This window comes from Hemiscyllium ocellatum, chromosome 31 (assembly GCF_020745735.1).
Source record: "Hemiscyllium ocellatum isolate sHemOce1 chromosome 31, sHemOce1.pat.X.cur, whole genome shotgun sequence".
In the NCBI taxonomy this organism is placed as follows: domain Eukaryota; kingdom Metazoa; phylum Chordata; class Chondrichthyes; order Orectolobiformes; family Hemiscylliidae; genus Hemiscyllium; species Hemiscyllium ocellatum.
Genome location: NC_083431.1, coordinates 35679575 through 35699546, shown reverse-complemented (window position 1 = coordinate 35699546; position 19972 = coordinate 35679575). Strand labels below are relative to the sequence as shown.

Sequence of the window (19972 nt, the reverse complement as noted above, 5' to 3'; positions counted from 1 at the left end):
GTCATACTCACACATGCCATGAGTCAGCACAGTGCATTATGAAAAAAATGGTACAGAAGACAAGTTTGTGACAAAGAGAAAATTTAAACTTAGCAAGAGGGTTGGTGTAATAATGGACAAAAAATTACTATGGTGAGAACTGGTGCTTTCAAGCTCACAGTGTCTAAGTTTATAATTCCCTAACCCCATACAGCCTGCTTCTTCCCAAAATGCACAACTTTTCGAAGATTGTGTGCAATTCTGGTCTCCCTCCTATGGAAGGATGTTATGAAACTTGAAAGGGTTCAGAAAAGATTTATAAGAATGTTGCCAGGTTGGAGGTTTTGAGCTGGAGGGAGAGGCCACATAGGCTGGGGTGCTTTTCCTTTGAGTGTCAGAGGCTGAGGGGTGAACTTATAGAGGTTCATAAAATCATGAGGGGCATGGATAGGGTAAATAGACAAGGTCTTTTCCCTTGGCTGAGGGAGTCCAGAACTAGAGGGCATTGATTTAGGGTGAGAGGGGAAAGACTTAATAGGAACCTAAGGACAACATTTTCACGCAAAGGGCAGTGTAAGTATGGCATGAGCTGCCAGAGGAAGTGGTAGGAGATGGTATAATTGCAACATTTAAAAAGCATCTGGATGGGTATATGAATGGGAAGGGATTACAGAGATGTGGGCCAAGTGTTGGCAAATGGGACTAGATTAGGTTAGGATATCTGGTAGGTATGGATGAGTTGGATGAAGGGTCTGTTTCCGTGCTGTACATCTCAGTGACTCTATGACGCTATGTTTCGGCCTACTCCTGCTCCACAGAACTCATCTCTTCAACCACCTCAACTCGATTTTTTTCCTCTCCTTGTCTGGGACCTTCACACTTACATCAGCGATTCCTCTGATATTTCATGTGTGTTTGAGAATTTCTAGCTTGTGGGGATTCTAGCCACCTCCTCTTTACCATGCCTCTGTAATCCCTTTACATGCCACTCCCCCATCAGGGTGGTCTCAGGGTTCGCCACTTCTTCCTGAAAAAAAGGCCTGAAGCAAACCTATCAACCAGAGGTGGGACGGTGGCACAGCAGTTAGCACTGTTGCCTCACAGCGCTAGAGACACGGGTTCAATTCCCGCCTCAGGCGACTGACTGTGTGGAGTTTGCACTTTCTCCCCGTGTCTGTGGGTTTCCTTCAGGTGTTCCGGTTTCCTCCCACAGTCCAAAAATGTGCAGGTCAGGTGAGTTGGCCATGCTAAATTGCCTATAGTGTTAGGCAAAGGGTTACATGTAGGGGAATGGGTCTGGGTGGGTTGCGGATCAGGATGGACTTGTTGGGCCGACGGGCCTGTTTCGACCCTGTAAGTATCTAATCTAACCACCATCCTCCAGCAGGCTGAGCTCGTCCTCACAATGAATAACTTTGCTTTTAACTCCCCTCACTTTCTTGAAGTCAAGGGTGTGGCCATGGGCACCCATTATGAAGGGATCCCTAAAGTGTGGAAGCAGGCCATTTGGCCCATCAAGTCAAAACTGGCCCTATGAAGAGCATCCCTCCCAGACCCACCCCCTTACCCTGCATTCACCAGAGTTAACCCACCAAGCATAGATATCCCTGGACACTAGCTTGACACATCCACCTAACCTGCACAACTTTAGACTGTGAGAGGAAACCAGAGCATCCAAAGAGAACCATGTAGACATAGGGAGAATGTGTAAACTTCACACAGACAGTTGCCTGAGGGTGGAATTGAACCCAGACCTGGTGCTGTGAGGCAGCAGTGCTAAACCACTGAGTCACTATGCACGCCAAAGTGTTTGTGGAAACATGGAACATTCTTGTTCCAGACCTACACAGATCCAACCCCACAATTCTTTGTCCAGTACATTAGTGACATTATAGATGTTGGTTCCTTCTCTCATCCAGAAATGGAAAGATTTATCTATCTCACTTGCAATTCCCATCCCACCCTTACCTTCATCTGGTCCATCTCTGACTCCTCCCTTCCCTTCCTCAACGTCTCTGTTTCCATGTACAGGGATGGGCTTGCCACTGATATCCATTACAAAATGACGGACTCCCACAGTCCGCTTCCTCCAAAGCCTCTATTCCATTCTCCTAGTTCCTCCATTGCTACCATTCTGATGATGCCAACATTTGCTGGACGATTTACAAATGTCCACCTTCTTGCTCAACCTAGAATTCCCCACCACTGTGGTTGACAGGAGCCTCAGGTGTATCTGACCCATCTCTCACAATTTGGCCCTCACCACCACCTCCCCCCTCACCCCCCCCTTTCCCTCATACAATACAAATAGCATCTTCCCTGGTCCTCACTTCCCATTATACCAGCATTCAAATCCAAAGGATAATTAGCCACCATTCCTGTTACCTCCATCGGGATGCCACCACCAGACACATACTCCCCTCCCTGGTCAGCCTTCCACAAGGATTGTTGCCTCCAGTACACCTTGGTTCTCTCCTCCGCTCCCATATTCCCACAGCACCTTCCCATACAATGGCAGAAAGCGTAAAACAGTGGCACAGTGGTCAGCACTGCTGCCTCACAGCTCCAGGGACCCAGGTTCAATTCCTGCCTCCCGTCTGTGTGGAGTTTGCACGTTCTCCCCGTGTCTGCATGGGTTTCTTCCGGGTGCACCAGTTTCCTCCCACAGTCCAAAGGTGTGCAGGTCAGGTGAATTGGCCAGGCTAAATTGCCTGTAGTGTTAGGTGAAGGGGTAAATGTAGGGTTGCTCTTTGGAGGGTCGGTGTGGACTTGTTGGGCCGAAGGGCCTGTTTCCACACTGCAAGTAATCTAACCTAATCTAATCCAGTCAAAACTGCCTGTTTACCTCTGCCCTCCTCAGTATGTAAGGGCCCAAATACACATTCCAGGTGAAGCAGCGCTTTATCTGCATTGCAGTCAATCTCAGCAACTGTATTCACTCTTCACACTGGAAGGATGAAACACAGACTGGGTGACTGCTTTGCAGAACACCTACACTTTGTGCCTAAAAATGATCCTAAATTTCCATTTCCTGCCTCTTCAAAACTTCACGCTGTTTCCTTGGCCAACATCTCTATCTCAGGCTTGCTGCAGTCTCTAGTGAAGCTTGGAGTGAACTGGAAGAACACTATCTCATTTTCCACTTGGGAGACCCTGCAGTCTTTAGAACTGAATATCAAGTTCAGTAATTTTAGGGCCTGAGCATCTTCTCTCATGTCCTTAACCTAACCCCCGCACACCCTTGACGTTACATGGGCGACTTTCATCACACCCAACCCAGTGTCGCCCTCTAATGGTCCCATTTACCAGCTCTTCTTTCTTTTCCAGCTCACCATTATCTATTCCTGATGAAAGGCTTTTGCCCGAAACATCAATTTTCCTGCTCCTCGGATGCTTCCTGACCTACTGTGTTTTTTCCAGCAATACTCTGAACTAAACTCTGGATTCCAGCATCTGCAGTCCTCACTTTTGCTTATTATCTATTTCTTGTCTGCCCAACGGCTGTTCTCTCTCTCTGGGCTCCATCTCCACCAGTCTTTTACTCCTTCCCCTTCCCTCCCTTACCCTTTCTTCAGATATATACTAACCTTTTCCTAGCTACAATCAGTTCTGAAGAAGGGCCACTGGATCCAAAATGTTGACTCTGCTTTCTCTTCACAGATGCTGTCAGACCTGCAGAGTTTCTCCAGCAATTTCTGTTTTTGTTTTAGTTTTCCAGCATCTGTAGTTTTTTTTGTTAACAAAAGTTTCATATTTGGTTGAAAATAAACAAAGTAGCAGGTGAGGACAGACTAAATATTTTGCTCAGTAATGGAGCCAAATGCTTTCAGAGTGGTGCCTCACAAATGAATGAGAGTCCAGGAGCTTGGACTATTCTGAAAATTCTGGACTCATTAAATGGCATAACTAAGAATGAGATTGAGAAATTCATTTCTTGATAGAAAGCAGTTATTAAATGATGCATCTGTCAATGTTGTAAATTGCATTCTTGAACTTGAAATTCTCTAGCTTTGAAAGTATGGCACACTCATAGAAGGCACCCTTAATGATAAGGAGGTTCCTTAGAGGTCTAATAAGCCATGGCCCAGTTCTTTCAACAAGAAGATTCTCATTCTTGCTGGCATGGGCAGGAGACAGCACGGAAACAGACCCTTTGATCCAACCAGTCCATGCCGAATGTAATCCCAAACTAAATCCGTCCAACCTGCCTGCTCCTGGCCCATATCCCTCCAGTCCTTTCCTATTCAGGTACTCATCCAAATGTCTTTAAAAGTTGTAATTGTACCTAAATCCACCACATCCTCAGGAAGTTCATTCCACACATGAACCCCCTATATATCAAACATTTGCTCCTCATGCACATTTTAAAATCTGTCTCCTCTCACCTGAAAAATGTGCCCCCTAGTCTTGAAATCCCCCATCCTAAGGAAAAGCCAACTAGCATTAGTTCTATCTGTACCTCTCATTATGTTATAAACTTCAGTAAAGTTGCCTCTCACCTCCTATGCTCCAATGAAGCAAGTACCAGCCTATCCAGCCTTTCTTCATAACTCAAACCTTCCATACCCGGCGACATCCTGGTAAACCTCTTCTGAACTCTTTCCAACTTGATAATATCCTTCCTATAACTGGGTGGCCAGAACTGGACACAGTACACCAGAACAGGCCTCACCAATGTTCTGTACAACCTCAACATGACTTCCCAACTCCAATACTAAAAGGACTGAGCAATGCAGGCAAGTGTGTTACTCACCTTTTTAACCACCCTGCCTATATGTGTCACAAACTTCAAAGAATTATGTACCTGAACCCCTAGGTCCCTCTACTCCAAAAACAGTATCCAGAGCCTTACCATTAATGTATAAATCCTGTCCCTGCTTTCCTAAATTACAGCAGTCACCTTATTTCAAATGTACTTAATTGGCTGAAAAGTGGTTTGATATATCTGACTTTTGCAAACCAAACATGTTATATAAATTCAAGGCTTTCCTTATTTTTCATTTATTTCTCTTCCAAGTACTCAGCCGATAATTTTGCTTTTCAATGAAGATTTCCCAAGTACTACTCCTACAAAATGCTTCCATTGTGTCTTGAGCAGAGCTGGCAAGAGACTACATTCCTCAAGTCAGGATCCTCCAGATGGATGAGGCTGGTGACTTCTTGCTGTTTGACCCTGTGAATATTGGCTGTAGACTGCTGCATCCTGCCTCCTGACAGAGCACTGTGACCAACTCACTCAATGTGAACATGGTGAGAGAGAAGATCATTGGGCATCAAGAGAGAATTCTGAGTGCACCATTGCCACCATTCCACTCAGCCCCCATGGAGCTGGCTGTGTCTGCTCGCATTATTCATGCGACAACAGACCATAGAAGCTTGAAATCCTCTATCTCTTTGATCCACTCATCTGCACAAGGTGGACAATCGTCTCTCCAAGATTAAGCTTAAAACCTAAATTACTCAATTTGAGTGAGACAAATAGAGAAGTACTTTTCAAAATTTCCAGAGTCAAACAAACTACACATTAAATGTTGACACTAATTTCAGCCAATGAACAGGAGGCGGGACATGATTTATAAAAATAAAAATGCCACTCTCCCTCTTCTCTTGCATCCCTTTCTATCCTTCCTATAGCATCTATATCCCAAAGCATTAAGCTGCCAGTTCTGCCCTTCCCTGAGTCACGTTTCTGTAATTGCCATGATATCCCAGTCCCATGTTCCCAACCATGCCCTTAGATCATTTGCCTTATCTGTTAGGCCTCTTGCATTGAAGTAAATGCAGTTTAATTTATCAGTCCTACCTTGTTCTCTGTCGTGCTCTGGCCAGCCTTGACTTGATCCCTTTATCTGCCATACCAGCCTCAGACTTATCTCCTTACTCACTATATCTTGGGTCCCACACCCCCATCCATTACTTGTTTAAAGCCTTCTGAATAGCATAAGCAAATCTCCCAACCAGGACATAAGACCATAAGACATAGGAGTGGAAGTAAGGCCATTCGGCCCATTGAGTCCACTCCGCCATTCAATCATGGCTGATGGGCATTTCAACTCCACTTACCAGCATTCTCCCCGTAGCCCTTAATTCCTCGAGACAACAAGAATCTATCAATCTCTGCCTTGAAGACATTTAGCGTCCCGGCCTCCAATGCACTTCATGGCAATGAATTCCACAGGCCCACCACCCTCTGGCTGAAGAAATGTCTCCGCATCTCTGTTCTGAATTGACAGATGCAACCTTAGGTTCATGGCTAAGGATCTGGTGTAAGGAACAAAGATTCACATTTTTGGACCATTGGAATCCCTTTTGGAGGAGATGTGACCTGTATAAGAAGTATAGGTGCAATCTGACTGGACGTGCAGTTTTTCTATCTTCCTGAAAGCTGCCATCCATTAATCCTTGCTACAAAAGTGAATTTAATGCAAAACATGCCACCAATGAAGCAATGGCAACCTATATGACTTCTCTCTAGATTTTATTGAATGTTTGCCTTCCAAAAGATGTTTTCTGGTCTTTAAAAACAGGGAAGTCTGCTGGATGACCTTCTGATTCAGTGACATTTGTTATCTGTGGTAATTTCATTTTCTAATGAACAAAACATAGTTAACATTGTGAAACAAAATATTAGATAGCTAATGAAAGAAAGTATGCATTCCTAAATTACCTGTAATTCTTGGAATAATGCTAGTTCATTAGATGCTGTATTGTAGATGCTGAAGTGTTATGTATTGTTAACCATTAACTAATTTATCTCGTCTATTAATATCCTCATTGTATGATATGTCATTATATTTTTGTAAAGCCTTTGAAAAGAAATGAGGGCTTGAGTTGCGAACACTTCTTGATTGAAAATTGCCCCTTAGTTTTAGAGACAAGAATATAAGATGAGGGTGAACTCTCTCTCTCTCTCTATCATCTCCCTCAGCCTGTTAATAAATTTCTTGCCCTCAATCCTAGAGCAAAGTTTTGCTTTGGAATGTCTTTTATCTGTGATGCTGTTGAAGCCAACATTTAATGCACATCCCTAAATTCTCTCGAGGATACAGTGGTGAGCTGCCTTCCTGTGATGCTGCATGCCTTTGGTACATCCGCAGTGCTGTTTGGTAGGGATTTCCAGGATTTTGATCCAGTGACAGTGAAGGAATGGTGTGTGGCGTGGAGAGGAACTTGTAGGTGGTGGCATTCCCATGCATTTGCTTCTCTTTCTTCTATGGGTCAGTTTTGAAAAAGGAAGAATGTTGATTGTGGTGAGTATCAAGTACGTTTCTTTGTCTCTGATTCTGTCGAATTTCATGTATATTGTCGGGCGCTCATCCAGGCAGGAGGGGAACATTCCATCACACTCCTGACTTTTACCTTGAAGGCTTTAGGTAGACAGGAGGTGAGTTACTTGCTGAAAAAAACCTAGACTCTGACCTTCTGTTATAACTACAATATTTGTGTGGTTGCTCCAGTTCAGTTATCCTGGCACTGGTAACACAAATGTTACTTGCCTCTTTTCAGCCGTAGCCTGGATGTTGTGTGGGTCTTCCTGCAGACTATATCAGGTATCTGAGAAATCACAAATGATGCTGAACATAATGACATGAATCTAGGGCAGGTATAAACAGGATTGCTAGGTGGTCTGCTCACTCTTAGGCTTGGTTGTGAGGGAGCTTGATCAGTGTCAAATACTATGCACCTTTAAATAAAGGGTGACTTGGTGAGCGGATACTCAACTGCATGGAGTTATTTCAGATTCAACATGCCTTTTAATGGTGGGAACTGCCCATATCAAATGTCATTTCCTGTTAGGTATTCCCCAGTATTGCTGACTTTTTATAACTATGGTACCACAACATTTACTCCCATATTGTCAATGTTACTGCCCAAAAATGGTTCGACTGCTGTTTTGAGTCTAACACCTGCAGTCTGTATGGTGACATGAAGCCAGGAGCAGAAAATGGTGCTGTCAATGTCTACCTTTGGAAATTGACAGATGATCTTTTTTCATTTAACTAAACAATTCAGCTTTTACACAAACAAAACATTTTGAAAGCATAGTTGTAGCAATTCATTTTTTAAAATCTCTCCACTCTGGAGGCTTCCTGCCTCTATTCCTGATGAAGGGCTTTTGGCCGAAACATCGATTTTCCTGCTCCTTGGATGCTGCCTGACATGCTGTGCTTTTCCAGCACCACTCTGATCGCAATTCATTTTCAGTCCAATGATTCAACTCGTGTGTTTAGAATTAATTCTTTTCAAGTGCTTGTTTAGAATGTAAATTACAATTACATTTATTATTTAGCAGATGCATATTGATCCCTTTATGCCATTGGTAATAATTGACTTGAATCAAAACTGCATGACTGTTCAAAAAATTATAGTTTGAATCCAAAGGTAGAATTAATATGGAGAGGAGACTTTATTCAGTACTTTACTTTCTTCATGATTTGCTATGAGTAACCTAGACCAGCCCTCTAAAGCAATGGGCACATTGGAAGGAGTGGCTAATGGAGATTCGAGATAAAAAGGGATGGTTCCTATCACCAAAGAATTCCCACACAAGATGCAGCCATTAGGTCATTTGTCACAATGACAGTTTGAGCTTATTCACTTATTCTAGGATGTAGACAATGAATAATGGAAGAAATTTGGATTGATCAAGAATTGTCTTAGTGTCTCAGCCAAGTCTCAATCTGCTGCCATAAAGCTTGTTCAGAGAAATATCAAAGCAGAAAATATACATCCATAGATGACAATAAATAAAAATGAGCACGTCACCCAATAAGAGTGATGAATTTAAGTAAGAGGATTTTTAAAACATGTATTTAAGAGCTGGAGTGTAAACCTATCAGATTTATTACCAGCTGACAGTGTCCAGTTACGGACAAAACACGATTGATGCTGAAACTTGATGGATGATGAATGATAATTGTAGATTCATTATCAACAATTAGGTCTCAGGTCATTTTAATTTTTCTGGCATTTCCTCCTATAAAAACTTATATTTTGATTAATTAATCTTGTTTAAGAAGCAAACACAAGAATATATTACAGGTAGAACATTTATTTTTCAAAATAATTGAATAGAACAGCATTTCTTGTCATTGACTGATCATATTTGATATGGATACAAATTGAATTTTAAAAAAAATTATTCACAGGGTGAGGGTGTCATTGGATAGGCCAGCATTTATTGCCCAGAGGGCAGTTAAGAGTCAACCATATTGTTGTGGGTCTGGAGTCACATGTAGGCCAGACCAGGAAAGGATGGCAGCTTCCTTTCCCAAAGGGCATTTTTGATCTAGGTGGATTTTTCCAACAATTGGCAATGGTTGAGTGGTCTTCATTAGACTCTTAATTCCAGTTTTTTATTGAATTCTACTCTCTGTCATGGCGAGATTTGAACCCAGGTCCCCAGAACATTATCTGGGTCCCTGGACTAGTAGTCCAGTGGTAATACTACTAAACCATCACAGATAAGATAAGAATGCATGATAAAATTAAATTAATTCTCCCTCAAGATTGAATTTCTTTGGTTCCAAGAAGGGCTAGTGCAGTCACATCCCCAAATCCACCAAGGTACCATTGTGCAGAATTTAATCAAAATGCATTTATAGCACTGTTTTAGTAAAAGTGGTGAAATTGATGAATCATTCAGCTTTAAGCAATAATTAGACAAATCGTGAACTGTGACATGAATTGTGAATAAGGTGGATATAAATCTTTAAAGCTTATCTTCCAAAGCCTCCAAGTATCATTGTGAATAACTGAAGCAAATTCCATTGCTAATGCCCAGTCAAGAATGCAGCTGAACTCTGAATCATTTCTTTGCAATTAAAAGAGGAGTTAATCACATTTTAAATCATTTATTTATTTTGTGATTATTTTGATGCATTCCCACGGTTATTCTGTAACCCATCATTGATTTCTTTTTTGGAATAGATGTACTGTCATGAAATTTCCGCAGTGGAACGTGTTCCTATTCGCATCTTGAAGTTACTGAAGAGAAAAGAAAGAGGATTACACTCCTCATTGAATAAAGGACAAACGCAACAGGAGAACAACATGTTGGGATGTGAGTTACATATTACCAAGTATTAGAGACAGTGGATTGTATTAACAACAAAAACAAAATATGGAAGAAATGCTAATCAAACTATTGGGGTGACACAGTGGTTAGCACTGCAGCCTCATAGCACCAGGGACCTGGGTTTGATTCCAGTCTCACGTAACTGTGTGGAGGTTGCATATTTTCCAAGTGTCTGTTTGGGTTTCCTCTGGATGCTCCAGTTTCCTCTCACAGTCCAAATATGTGAAAGTTTAGGTGGATTGGCCATGCTGAATTGTCCATAGTGTGCAGGTGAGGTAGATTAGCCATAAGAAATGCAGGGTTGTGGGGATAGGGCAGGGAGAGGGCTTATGATACTCTTCAGCAGGAATGGCCCAAGTGGCCTCTATCTCCCTGAGGTAACAGTGGCTGAAGGACCTGAACTTAAGAGAATTTATATTTGCCAGGAATTGGTGTTGGAGAGACTGTTAGGTCTGAAGGTTGATAAGTCCATGGGGCCTGATGGTCTACATCCCAGGGTACTGAAGGAGGTGGCTCGAGAAATCGTGGATGCGTTGGTGATTATTTTCCAGAGTTCGATAGATTCGGGATCAGTTCCTGCAGATTGGAGGGTGGCTAATGTTATACTACTTTTTAAGAAAGGTGGGAGAGAGAAAGTAGGAAATTATAGACCAGTTAGTCTGACCTCAGTGGTGGGAAAGATGCTGGAGTCAATTATAAAGGATAAAATTATGGCACATCTGGATAGTAGTAACTGGATAGGTCAGAGTCAGCATGGATTTATGAAGGGGAAATCATGCTTGACTAATCTTCTGGAATTTTTTGAGGATGTAACTCTGAAGATAGATGAGGGAGATCCAGTAGAAAGCTTTTGATAAAGTCCCACATAGAAGGTTAGTGAGCAAAATTAGGGCGCATGGTATTGGGGGCAAAGTACTAACTTGGATTGAAAATTGGTCGGCTGATAGGAAACAAAGAGTAGTGATAAACGGCTCCATTTCGGAATGGCAGGCAGTGACCAGTGGGGTACCACAGGGATCAGTGCTGGGACCGCAGCTTTTACAGTATATGTTAATGATATAGAAGATGGTATTAGCAATAACATTAGCAAATTTGCTGATGATACTAAGCTGGGTGGGAGGGTGAAATGTGATGAGGATGTTAGGAGATTACAGGGTGACCTGGACAAGTTAGGTGAGTGGTCAGATGCATGGCAGATGCAGTTTAATGTGGATAAATGTATGGTTATCCACTTTGGTGGCAAGAACAGGAATGCAGATTACTACCTCAATGGAATTAATTTAGGTAAAAGGGCAGTGCAGAGAGATCTGGGTGTTCTTGTACACCAGTCAATGAAGGTGAGCATGCAGGTACAGCAGGTAGCGAAGAAGGCTAAGAAGGCTGGCCTTCATAACAAGAGGGATTGAGTACAGAAGCAAAGAGGTTCTTCTGCAGCTGTACAGGGCCCTGGTGAGACCACACCTGGAGTACTGTGTGCAGTTCTGGTCTCCAAATTTGAGGAAAAACATTCTGGCTATTGAGGAAGTGCACCTAGATTCACAAGGTCAATTCCTGGAATGGCGGGATTACCTTACACTGAAAGACTGAAGCGGCTGGGCTTGTATACCCTTGAGTTTAGAAGACTGAGAGGGGATCTGATTGAGACATATAAGATTATAAAGGATTGGACACTCTGGAGGCAGGAAACATGTTTCCGCTGATGGGTGAGTGCCGAACCAGAGGACACAGCTTAAAAATACGAGGAAGACCATTTAGAACAGAGATGAGGAGAAACTTCTTCACCCAGAGAGTGGTAGCTATTTGGAATGCTCTGCCCCATAGGGCAATGGAGGCCCATTCTCTGTATTCATTTAAGAAAGAGTTGGATAGAGCTCTCAAGGATAGTGGAATCAATAGTTATGGAGATAAGGCAGGAACAGGATACTGATTAAGGATGATCAGTCATGATCATATTGAATGGTGGATGGTGCAGGCTCGAAGGACAGAACGGCCTACACCTGCACCTATTGTCTATTGTCTATTGTGTATCCTGGAGAATGCGCCACAATTCAAATCGTGCCTGATGTCAACAGTTGCCTTATTTTCTCAGTGTTCCTATAATCCTGGAGAACATCAGATTTCTTGACTATGCCATTGCAATGGCTGAGCATCCTCAGGGACTGCTTCCCCTGCTGGATATAAATAAATCCTTCCCTTCTCTGCCTCTTACAATTAATTCAGATTAAGCTCTAGCCTGGCCTGGCTACAGAGATTGCAGCCAGCTAAAGCTCTTTCCCTCTGACAAGGCATTCAGATTTCTCCTGTGTGTATATCATTGGTTGTGTGCTGTTTGCGATGGTTTTATCCCAGTCCCAGTGGTCCTCATAACGGCATTAAAGTTAGTGCTCTTGAAATCAACCTAGAGGGCCTGGACCACAAACCCCAAATGTTGGCTTTCTGCCTCACTGGGTCATGAGAATAACTTTAACCTCAGCACAATGATGTCAGACAATCAAAGGAAAGTCAGTGTCGCCTTCTGATGGAGGAAAGTGCTGCATTCCTTTCGCTTTGAACAATCATGTCAGCACCTTGGGGTGGAATGAGACTACTGCAAATATGACAACAGTGCAGACATCTATAATATTTACCATGTGTTTCCAGACATGCAGCTTAGGTCCATGTAATGAACACCTGTGCTATCCAAATGCCCTCAAAACATTTTTTTCTTTGCCTACCACTGAGTCAAAGTGGTGCCCTGACACTCTGACTTGAAGCGATGGTGGGAGACTGCTGATTGCCCTACCATGTGATGGCATTGGTGAGCATCCTTTAGGGCCTGGGATCCTGGAGAGCCCTGGCCGACTGAGAGAGTCTCATGGACAGATACATTTATCCTGACCTTGGGCTGACCTGCTGCAGGAAAAGGGGTTGCTGCAAAGGGGAAAGCTGGAGAGGTTGGGCATCGTAGTAGTACCCAGAAGTGTTGCTTTGGAAGTGCTTGGCCAGGGCTCCGGGTCCTTGTAGCTGGCTGCTGGCATCTCTCCATCTCCCTGAGGAGGTGAAGGGCCACACTGAGTGAGAACCTTCTCCTCTCTGACCTAATGGTGTAAGACCGACAGCTTTCCAGGCAGTGACTGAGCATTTGGCAGTCAGCTTTCCAAGGCAAGTCATTGTCTGCGTTCCAGTGCCATGCAGCAGATAGCACTTGGCAATGATTCCTCTGTATTTTGCTCTAATCTAGTGAGAGCCACTGGCATCACTGCTTGTTCCAATGCTTGTTGCAGTATGTTCACCATGTTATGGTGGCTCGGTATAGGAGCACATCATCTCCACAAGGCTGAGCAGACTCTGGTCTCCTCAACCGAATATCAGAGCCTTGGGCCATGACTGCTTTGATTGGCTGAGAGCCTGTGCCCGTGATATGCCCACCAGCCTGTGACCCTGAACCCACTCTCAATTCTGGACCCACTGAGCTGATGGACTCTGTTGTGGTAGACGGGACAGGTGATCACTGTTTCCGTGCCTCCTCTGAGGACCTCATCGTCCGCAGAGGATCAGCTGGTGGTGCGACAGTGGGGAGATGCTTCTTCCTCTTCTGGTGGGCACTGGTACCCTTAGTGGGGAAAGAAAGGATTAGTTGGAGTGGATGCATCATGTCTAATGCAGTGTCAATAACTGTACATCCAATAAGAGTAGACTGTAATTTTTCTCACTGTGACATTGCCTGGTCCTCTCCTGGCAGCTTTGTGAACTGCTCTTCGAAAGGATTGAGGACTGAAATATCCAGCATCCCTCTGTGGGTCTGCGCCCACTCTCTCCTGCACAGGTTGTCTTGTCTTGCCTTGCAAGCGGAAGAGAAGATGGATTGAGTGCGATAAAAATGGATGCACTTTGTGAGCATTCAGAGGCAGGCCAGGTCCTGAGGCAATGATTATGTCCAGGGAACTTTGAAGGATTGAGAACATTCGATGGCTGTGACATGGATGTGGTGCTGAGTCCTATGATTTGCACATGCCTCTGATGATTTATTCAGCAACTCACATGCATGTACATAATGAGCTGGAAAGCACATTGACCATGTGGGGAAACTCATTCAAGGCCCTGCTGGAAGTGACCATTTCAAACACACCTGATGCTATACATTTAACTCCAAAAAGGAAAAAGCCCAGCCCACATCTTTTTGAACCATGCTGACCACTTGCTATGTCTCCTCAACAAAATAATTGAGGAAATGCATACCACTATCCCATTGCTCATCTACTTATTTTGTGTTTAACAAAAGCTCACTTGCATGTTACCAGCGTTACCTGGGAGTTTCTGATCTTCAGGCATAATGTGAGTGTATTTTGTTACCGAATAAACAAATCATTAAGGAAGGAGCCACACCAACCTAGTGCACCGCCTTGAGCTCTCAGGGATGCACTTGAAACAGCTGGTCAAATAAGGTCAGTTCATTACACACAATACACACAATAGGTGTTGCTATGGAAAGCACAGTTTAAACAGACTAGTTCACAGTAAACATCTTCCAACTCAACTTGAAGAACAGCACAGAACTTTAGGACCATAACACCATAAGATAGTGGAGCAGAATTGGGCCATTTGGTCCATCAAGTCTGTTCCATCATTCAATCATAGCTGACACGCTTCTCTACCCACTCTCATTCCCTTCTCCTTTAACCCTTGATCCCCTTATCAATCGAGATCTTATGTCTAAAATATACTCAATGATTTGTCCTCCACAGCCTTCTGTGGCAATGGGTTTCACACAATAACCACCCGCTGGTTAAAGAAATTCCTCCTCATCTCAGTTCTCAAAGGTCTTGCCTTTACTCTGAGGCTCTGCCCTCGGGTCCTAGTCTCTCCTTGTAGTGGAAACCTCTTCTCCACGTCCACACTGTCCAGACCTGTCACTGCCCAATGACTTTATCACACCCTAGGAAATGTATTGAATATTATTGGAATCTTCTGCCTATCCTATGCAGTTTTGTGGTTTGACAAATGCAGGAAATATTAATTCTAAGAAAATGTATCTCCAGTTTGAGATCTCTATTTTTGAGGCATTAAGATCAGCAGTAAACTAAAATGCTCAAAGGGCTGGTGCAGGCACAGTGTGCTGAAAGGCCCTCTTCTTCACTGTAACAATTCAGGAAATGCTGAAGGAAAGGGCCTGAAACAAGCATCTTCACCCTGACAGCTCGTGAGTTACAAATCTATGTGTTAATAAAGTGTCCAAGAAAAATGTACAGGCTTTCAGTCCTGTTATCAACTCTGCTTGTTATATCCGCAAAGAACTCGAGTAAATTTATCCAATCTGCTTTCCTTTTCAAAACCCACTTTGATTCTGTTCGATTGCATTAAGCTTTTCTAAATGCCCTGCTATTTCTTCTTTATCAATGGACGTAGGCATTTTCCCAATGACAGATTTTGAGCTAATTGGCCTATGCATCTGACCCCCTCTCTTCTTGAACATTGGCAGCTTCTTAATCTACAGAAATCTTCCCGGAATCCAGTGAGCTCTGGAATCTTTCAAACAATGTCTCCACTATCCATGTAGTCAATTCCTTTAAAACACTTAGATTAGATGGAACAAGAGGGAACAACTACACATGTGGGTTACCTGTAGATGGTGAAAGTCACTCGCTTGATAACTATTAGGATTGAGGTCTTCTGGACCTTGCTTTCGGTCATGAGGTTTTTGAAAGGAATTGTTGAGCTACAAGCAGACTCTCAGTATCAAATTGTTTGTGGATTTGTGTTCTATATGCCCCTTCTGTAGAACTTGAGGAAAATGAAAATAAGTCCACAGAGGCCGGAATCCTGTCACTAAGTCCCCCTTTATTTACATGGGGAGGGTCCTTGATACTGATCCAGCTCCCTCAGTGAACTGAAGTTGCACCCGCCACCTGTAAAGGTTCTGCAGTATAGGCTCTCAGTCTAGCTGATATCTTCTGTGAATGTAATGGTTGGAGTCCAGAGTGAATTTTGTTAAAGACTAGGTTTGCAATCACTGAAACAGCCCGTGTTGGTATCGACCTCCGTTAGAACCAGGTGACCATATAACCAGACGTTTATTTTGATTTGGATATTGCTAAGCAACTTAACTGTTTCAAACCAGATGTAGGTGGACTTTCCAAAGTGAAGATGTTGATGAGAAGTTATGTCTGGTAGGACTCTCCCAGATACCAGCTTGTGAGTCCTCTTACTCCATTTAGATCCAGTGGGACTGTTTGGCTGAGGCTTGGTTTTGTTTTGTTTTGGGGTTTTGCTGTGGATTAACCTGGAGTCCCTCTGTTCAGGATATGTCCTGAGTGAGGCAAGGCAATTGCTTTCACTCAAGTGGTGTTCCCCAAGCTCAATCGGACTGGTGAGGGTGTCACTTCCATTGGAAAACCCCATAACTCATATGGTCCATTTGCTGCATTTTCTTAAGCAAGGTGGTCAAGAAGGTACAACCCCTTCATCCTCAGGCAGCTCAGAAAATTTGGCATGACCATAAGGACCCTCACAACTTCTACAGATGCATCATAGAAAGCACACTATCCGGGTGCATAATGGCCTGGTATGGCAACTGCTCTGCCCAGGACCATAAGAAACTACTGAAGGTGGTGTGCACAGCACAGACCATCACAGAAGCCAACCTCCCATCCATGGGCCCCATTTACATGTCTTGTTGCCACGGAAAGACTGCCAACATCATCAAAGACCAATCCTATTCCTCTTCTACAACTTCTTCTGTCAGACAGAAGATACAGAAGCTTAGACATACGCACCAGCAGGTTCAGGAACAGCTTCTTCCATGCCATTATTAGACTGTTGATTGAACTCTCTAACTTCAAATAATGCTGATTTTGTTAATGTTGATCTTGCCTACCACACGCCCTGACATTGTAACCTGTATGTCTCACTCTGTCCTTGCTTATCAGAATCTGCCTCTACTGCTCGCAAACAAAGCTTTTGACTGTACTTCGGTACACGTGACAATAAATCAAATCAATCAATCAGTTGTAGTACCAGTTTGAAGTCCAGTTGGGTTGCAGCTGGTAGAAACTGTCAAATGGTTACATCACTAATCCCACATACCCATTAGTCTCTCAGCTTCTCACTCAGGGTTAAAGCTGCCTCTGCCAGTCATCATAACATCGTCAAAATATGGATTTCCCTAGTCCTCAAATTGCTGAGTAAAACTGATAATGCCTCAGAATTAGAGGAGGCTTGAGGTCTTTACATTCCTTAACTAAATCTGTCAATTCTTGAAAGGTGCCTCAGGAAAGGGGGGTACCTCATAACTGAGAAAGCTGCAGATCCACAGGCTCCCAGGATAATTACTCATTGTTTTTCATCTACCCCAATGTCATTTGCCTAGAAGAAATAATGCATTCTTTCCACTTACTGGGCCTAGTCTTTGACTCCAGTGAACAGAACCTCTGACACTCCTGTTTGTATCTGTCAGCCAGATTAACAGCATCAATTCGGGAACTCAAATTCTATGAGGCCCACTTGGCTGAGCAGAATATGAGGACTGCAGATGCTGGAGATCAGAGTCAAAAAGTGTGGCACTAGAGAAGCACAGCAGGTTATACAACACACGAGGAGCAGGAGAGTTTGGTTATAAGCCCTTTGTCAGGAATGGAAAGTACCATTTTGGGGTGGGTGTGGAGGGGCTGGAAATCAGCTGAGTGGGGATCAGCATGACATAGAGCCATAGAGTCAGACAGCATAGAAACAGCACTTTTGGCCCAACTTGTCCATGCCAACCAGATTTCCCAAACTAAAGTAATCCCATTTGTCTGCATTTGGCCCATATCCCTGTAAATCTTTCTTATTTATGTACCTGATCAAATGTCCTTTTGACCCAGAGGCCTTTTACTTCACTTAGATTCATTAAAAAAATTGTATTTTCTTACATTCATTTAGTTCTGCTCAGTTGAACAAAATGTTTAATAGACAGTACAATGTTTGATTAATGATACTGTACCATCACATCTTTCCAAAAGTTCAAGTTTATCTTTGGAATCCAGCGGCAGTTCAGAAATGGATTTAATACAAATACATCAATCGGGAGAAATTCAATCTTGCTGTTGTCACAGATTATCCTTGCCAGTGAAACCCGAAGAAGAGTTTGGTGTTGTTCTTTAGAAAATATATTTTTCTGTTCATGCCAGAATCTAGAAAGTAACCAAATGTAATTATCAGACACTACCAAATGGGTGTAATATATTTGAACAATATTCTGTGATAACCTGTTACACACAAGACAATGCACAATAAAACTGAGAAAATGTCAGTGGTGTGAATGCAAGTTATTGAAATGCACATGTTCCCATGAGTTGGCAGGGTGAACTCAGTGGTTAGCACTGCAATCTCACAGCGCCATCGACTTGGGTTTGATTCCAGCGACTGTCTGTGTGGAGTTTGGACATTCTACTTGTGTCTGTGTTGGTTACCTCTGGGTGCTCTGATTTCCTCCCACAATACAAAAATGTGCAGGTTAGGCGGATTGGCCATGGGAAATTGCCCTGGAAGTGGTTTAGCCATGGAAAATACAGGGTTACAGGAATAGGCCGGGTTGGGGGAGGGAGGGGATGCATTGGCCAAATGACCTGTTTCCACACTGTAGGGATCCTTAAAAAAAAAATTAATTGTTCTTATAACTGATTTAGTTTCAGTTTCTCATGTACTCATAACAATTTTATAATTTCTCAACTGCTTTCTTGGTTTCTCTGAGCCAGTTGTTTTATTAAGGAACAGGAATCAGAGCATATCTCACATACTGATGAATTTCTACAATATAAAACTTGCTCTGTGGTCTGCCCATTACGTCTTGGTTTAGGGAGTTCAGATTCAATTTGAGTCAAACAAAAAGCCTGAATAAGGTTGCTAAGTTATGTTAAATTCTGAACAACTTTGTCTTGTAGTAACTGAAAATTAGTTACAATTAGCTGAATTTATCTTATGTTGTAATAGTATCTTCATAAGAGAATTCAATCCATATAGCTTCTGGGACTTTACATTGATTGTAAAATTATTCAAGTATGGTAACATTTCAGAACATGAAAGAAATGCATGCAATGCAGGAAAGTGGATAGGCTCCTGATGATAAATTAAAGATGAGAGAGGCTGCCAGGCTAGAACAGAGAAAAGGACAAATTAGCAGCAATACATCCTTCCAAAAGTTGCTTCTTCTCTTTGCAAGAGAGTGTTCTTTAAGGGGAAAAAATTACCAATCACTGGTAATAATATGGAGCTGCTTCATCTTACATCTCCCTGTAATACTGACATTTTCAGCATTAAAGTTTCAGAAATTGTCAGTGAGTTAGGAGTTGAAAGGACACACCCAGTCCCTAGGCTCCAGCACATACTTTTGTGTACTCTATAAATTGATATTTAGCACGAATGCATCAGTGGCATGAACTGCAAATAATGAACTGCGGAGGCTGGAAACCTGAAACATAAGCAGAAATTGCTGGAGAAACTCAGCAGGTCTGGCAGCATCTATGGAGAGAAGACGGAGATAATGTTTTGTGTCCAATGAACCATTTTCAGAAGAGTCCTGAATCGAATCAGGTTCTGAAGAAGGGTCACTGGCCCCAAGCGTTAACTTTGCTTTCAGTAGCTATTGAGCAATTAGTTGCTCACATGTCCCGCCTGCTTATTTTTTGCTGTTCCAGTTCCACCAGAAACTGGTAGAGAAATTCCTCTACAAAGGATCAACATGACATGCTTGCACAATTACTTCTTACTTTGCTGTGGTATGTTCTGCATCAGAGAGGATAGCACTCTCCACCCTCCAACAATAATGGTTCAGCTCCAAAATCATTGCCACAAAGGTCTGCTCAATACTTTATTACACTTCATAAAAAATTTAAACTCTTGTGAAAAGAATCAGAGAGATAAGTTGTTTAAGTAGACAGCAGATAAGCAAAAAGACAAGTT

At 42.9% G+C, this 19972-nt stretch overlaps 1 protein-coding gene across 3 annotated transcripts in view; it reads right to left on the bottom strand.

Annotated features, from left to right (window-relative positions):
- Nucleotides 1-9015: 9015 nt before the first annotated feature.
- The window catches only part of LOC132830387 (myeloperoxidase-like), a 101966-nt gene continuing 91009 nt past the window's right edge, over nucleotides 9016-19972 (bottom strand). For all 3 annotated transcript variants that reach the window (XM_060848043.1, XM_060848044.1, XM_060848045.1), the window contains 2 exons: nucleotides 18015-18204; nucleotides 9016-9966 (listed from right to left, as the gene is read on the bottom strand). In XM_060848043.1, the coding sequence (XP_060704026.1) occupies nucleotides 9964-9966; nucleotides 18015-18204 (193 nt within the window). In that variant the 3' untranslated portion in view covers nucleotides 9016-9963. The remainder of the gene's footprint in view (nucleotides 9967-18014; nucleotides 18205-19972) is intronic.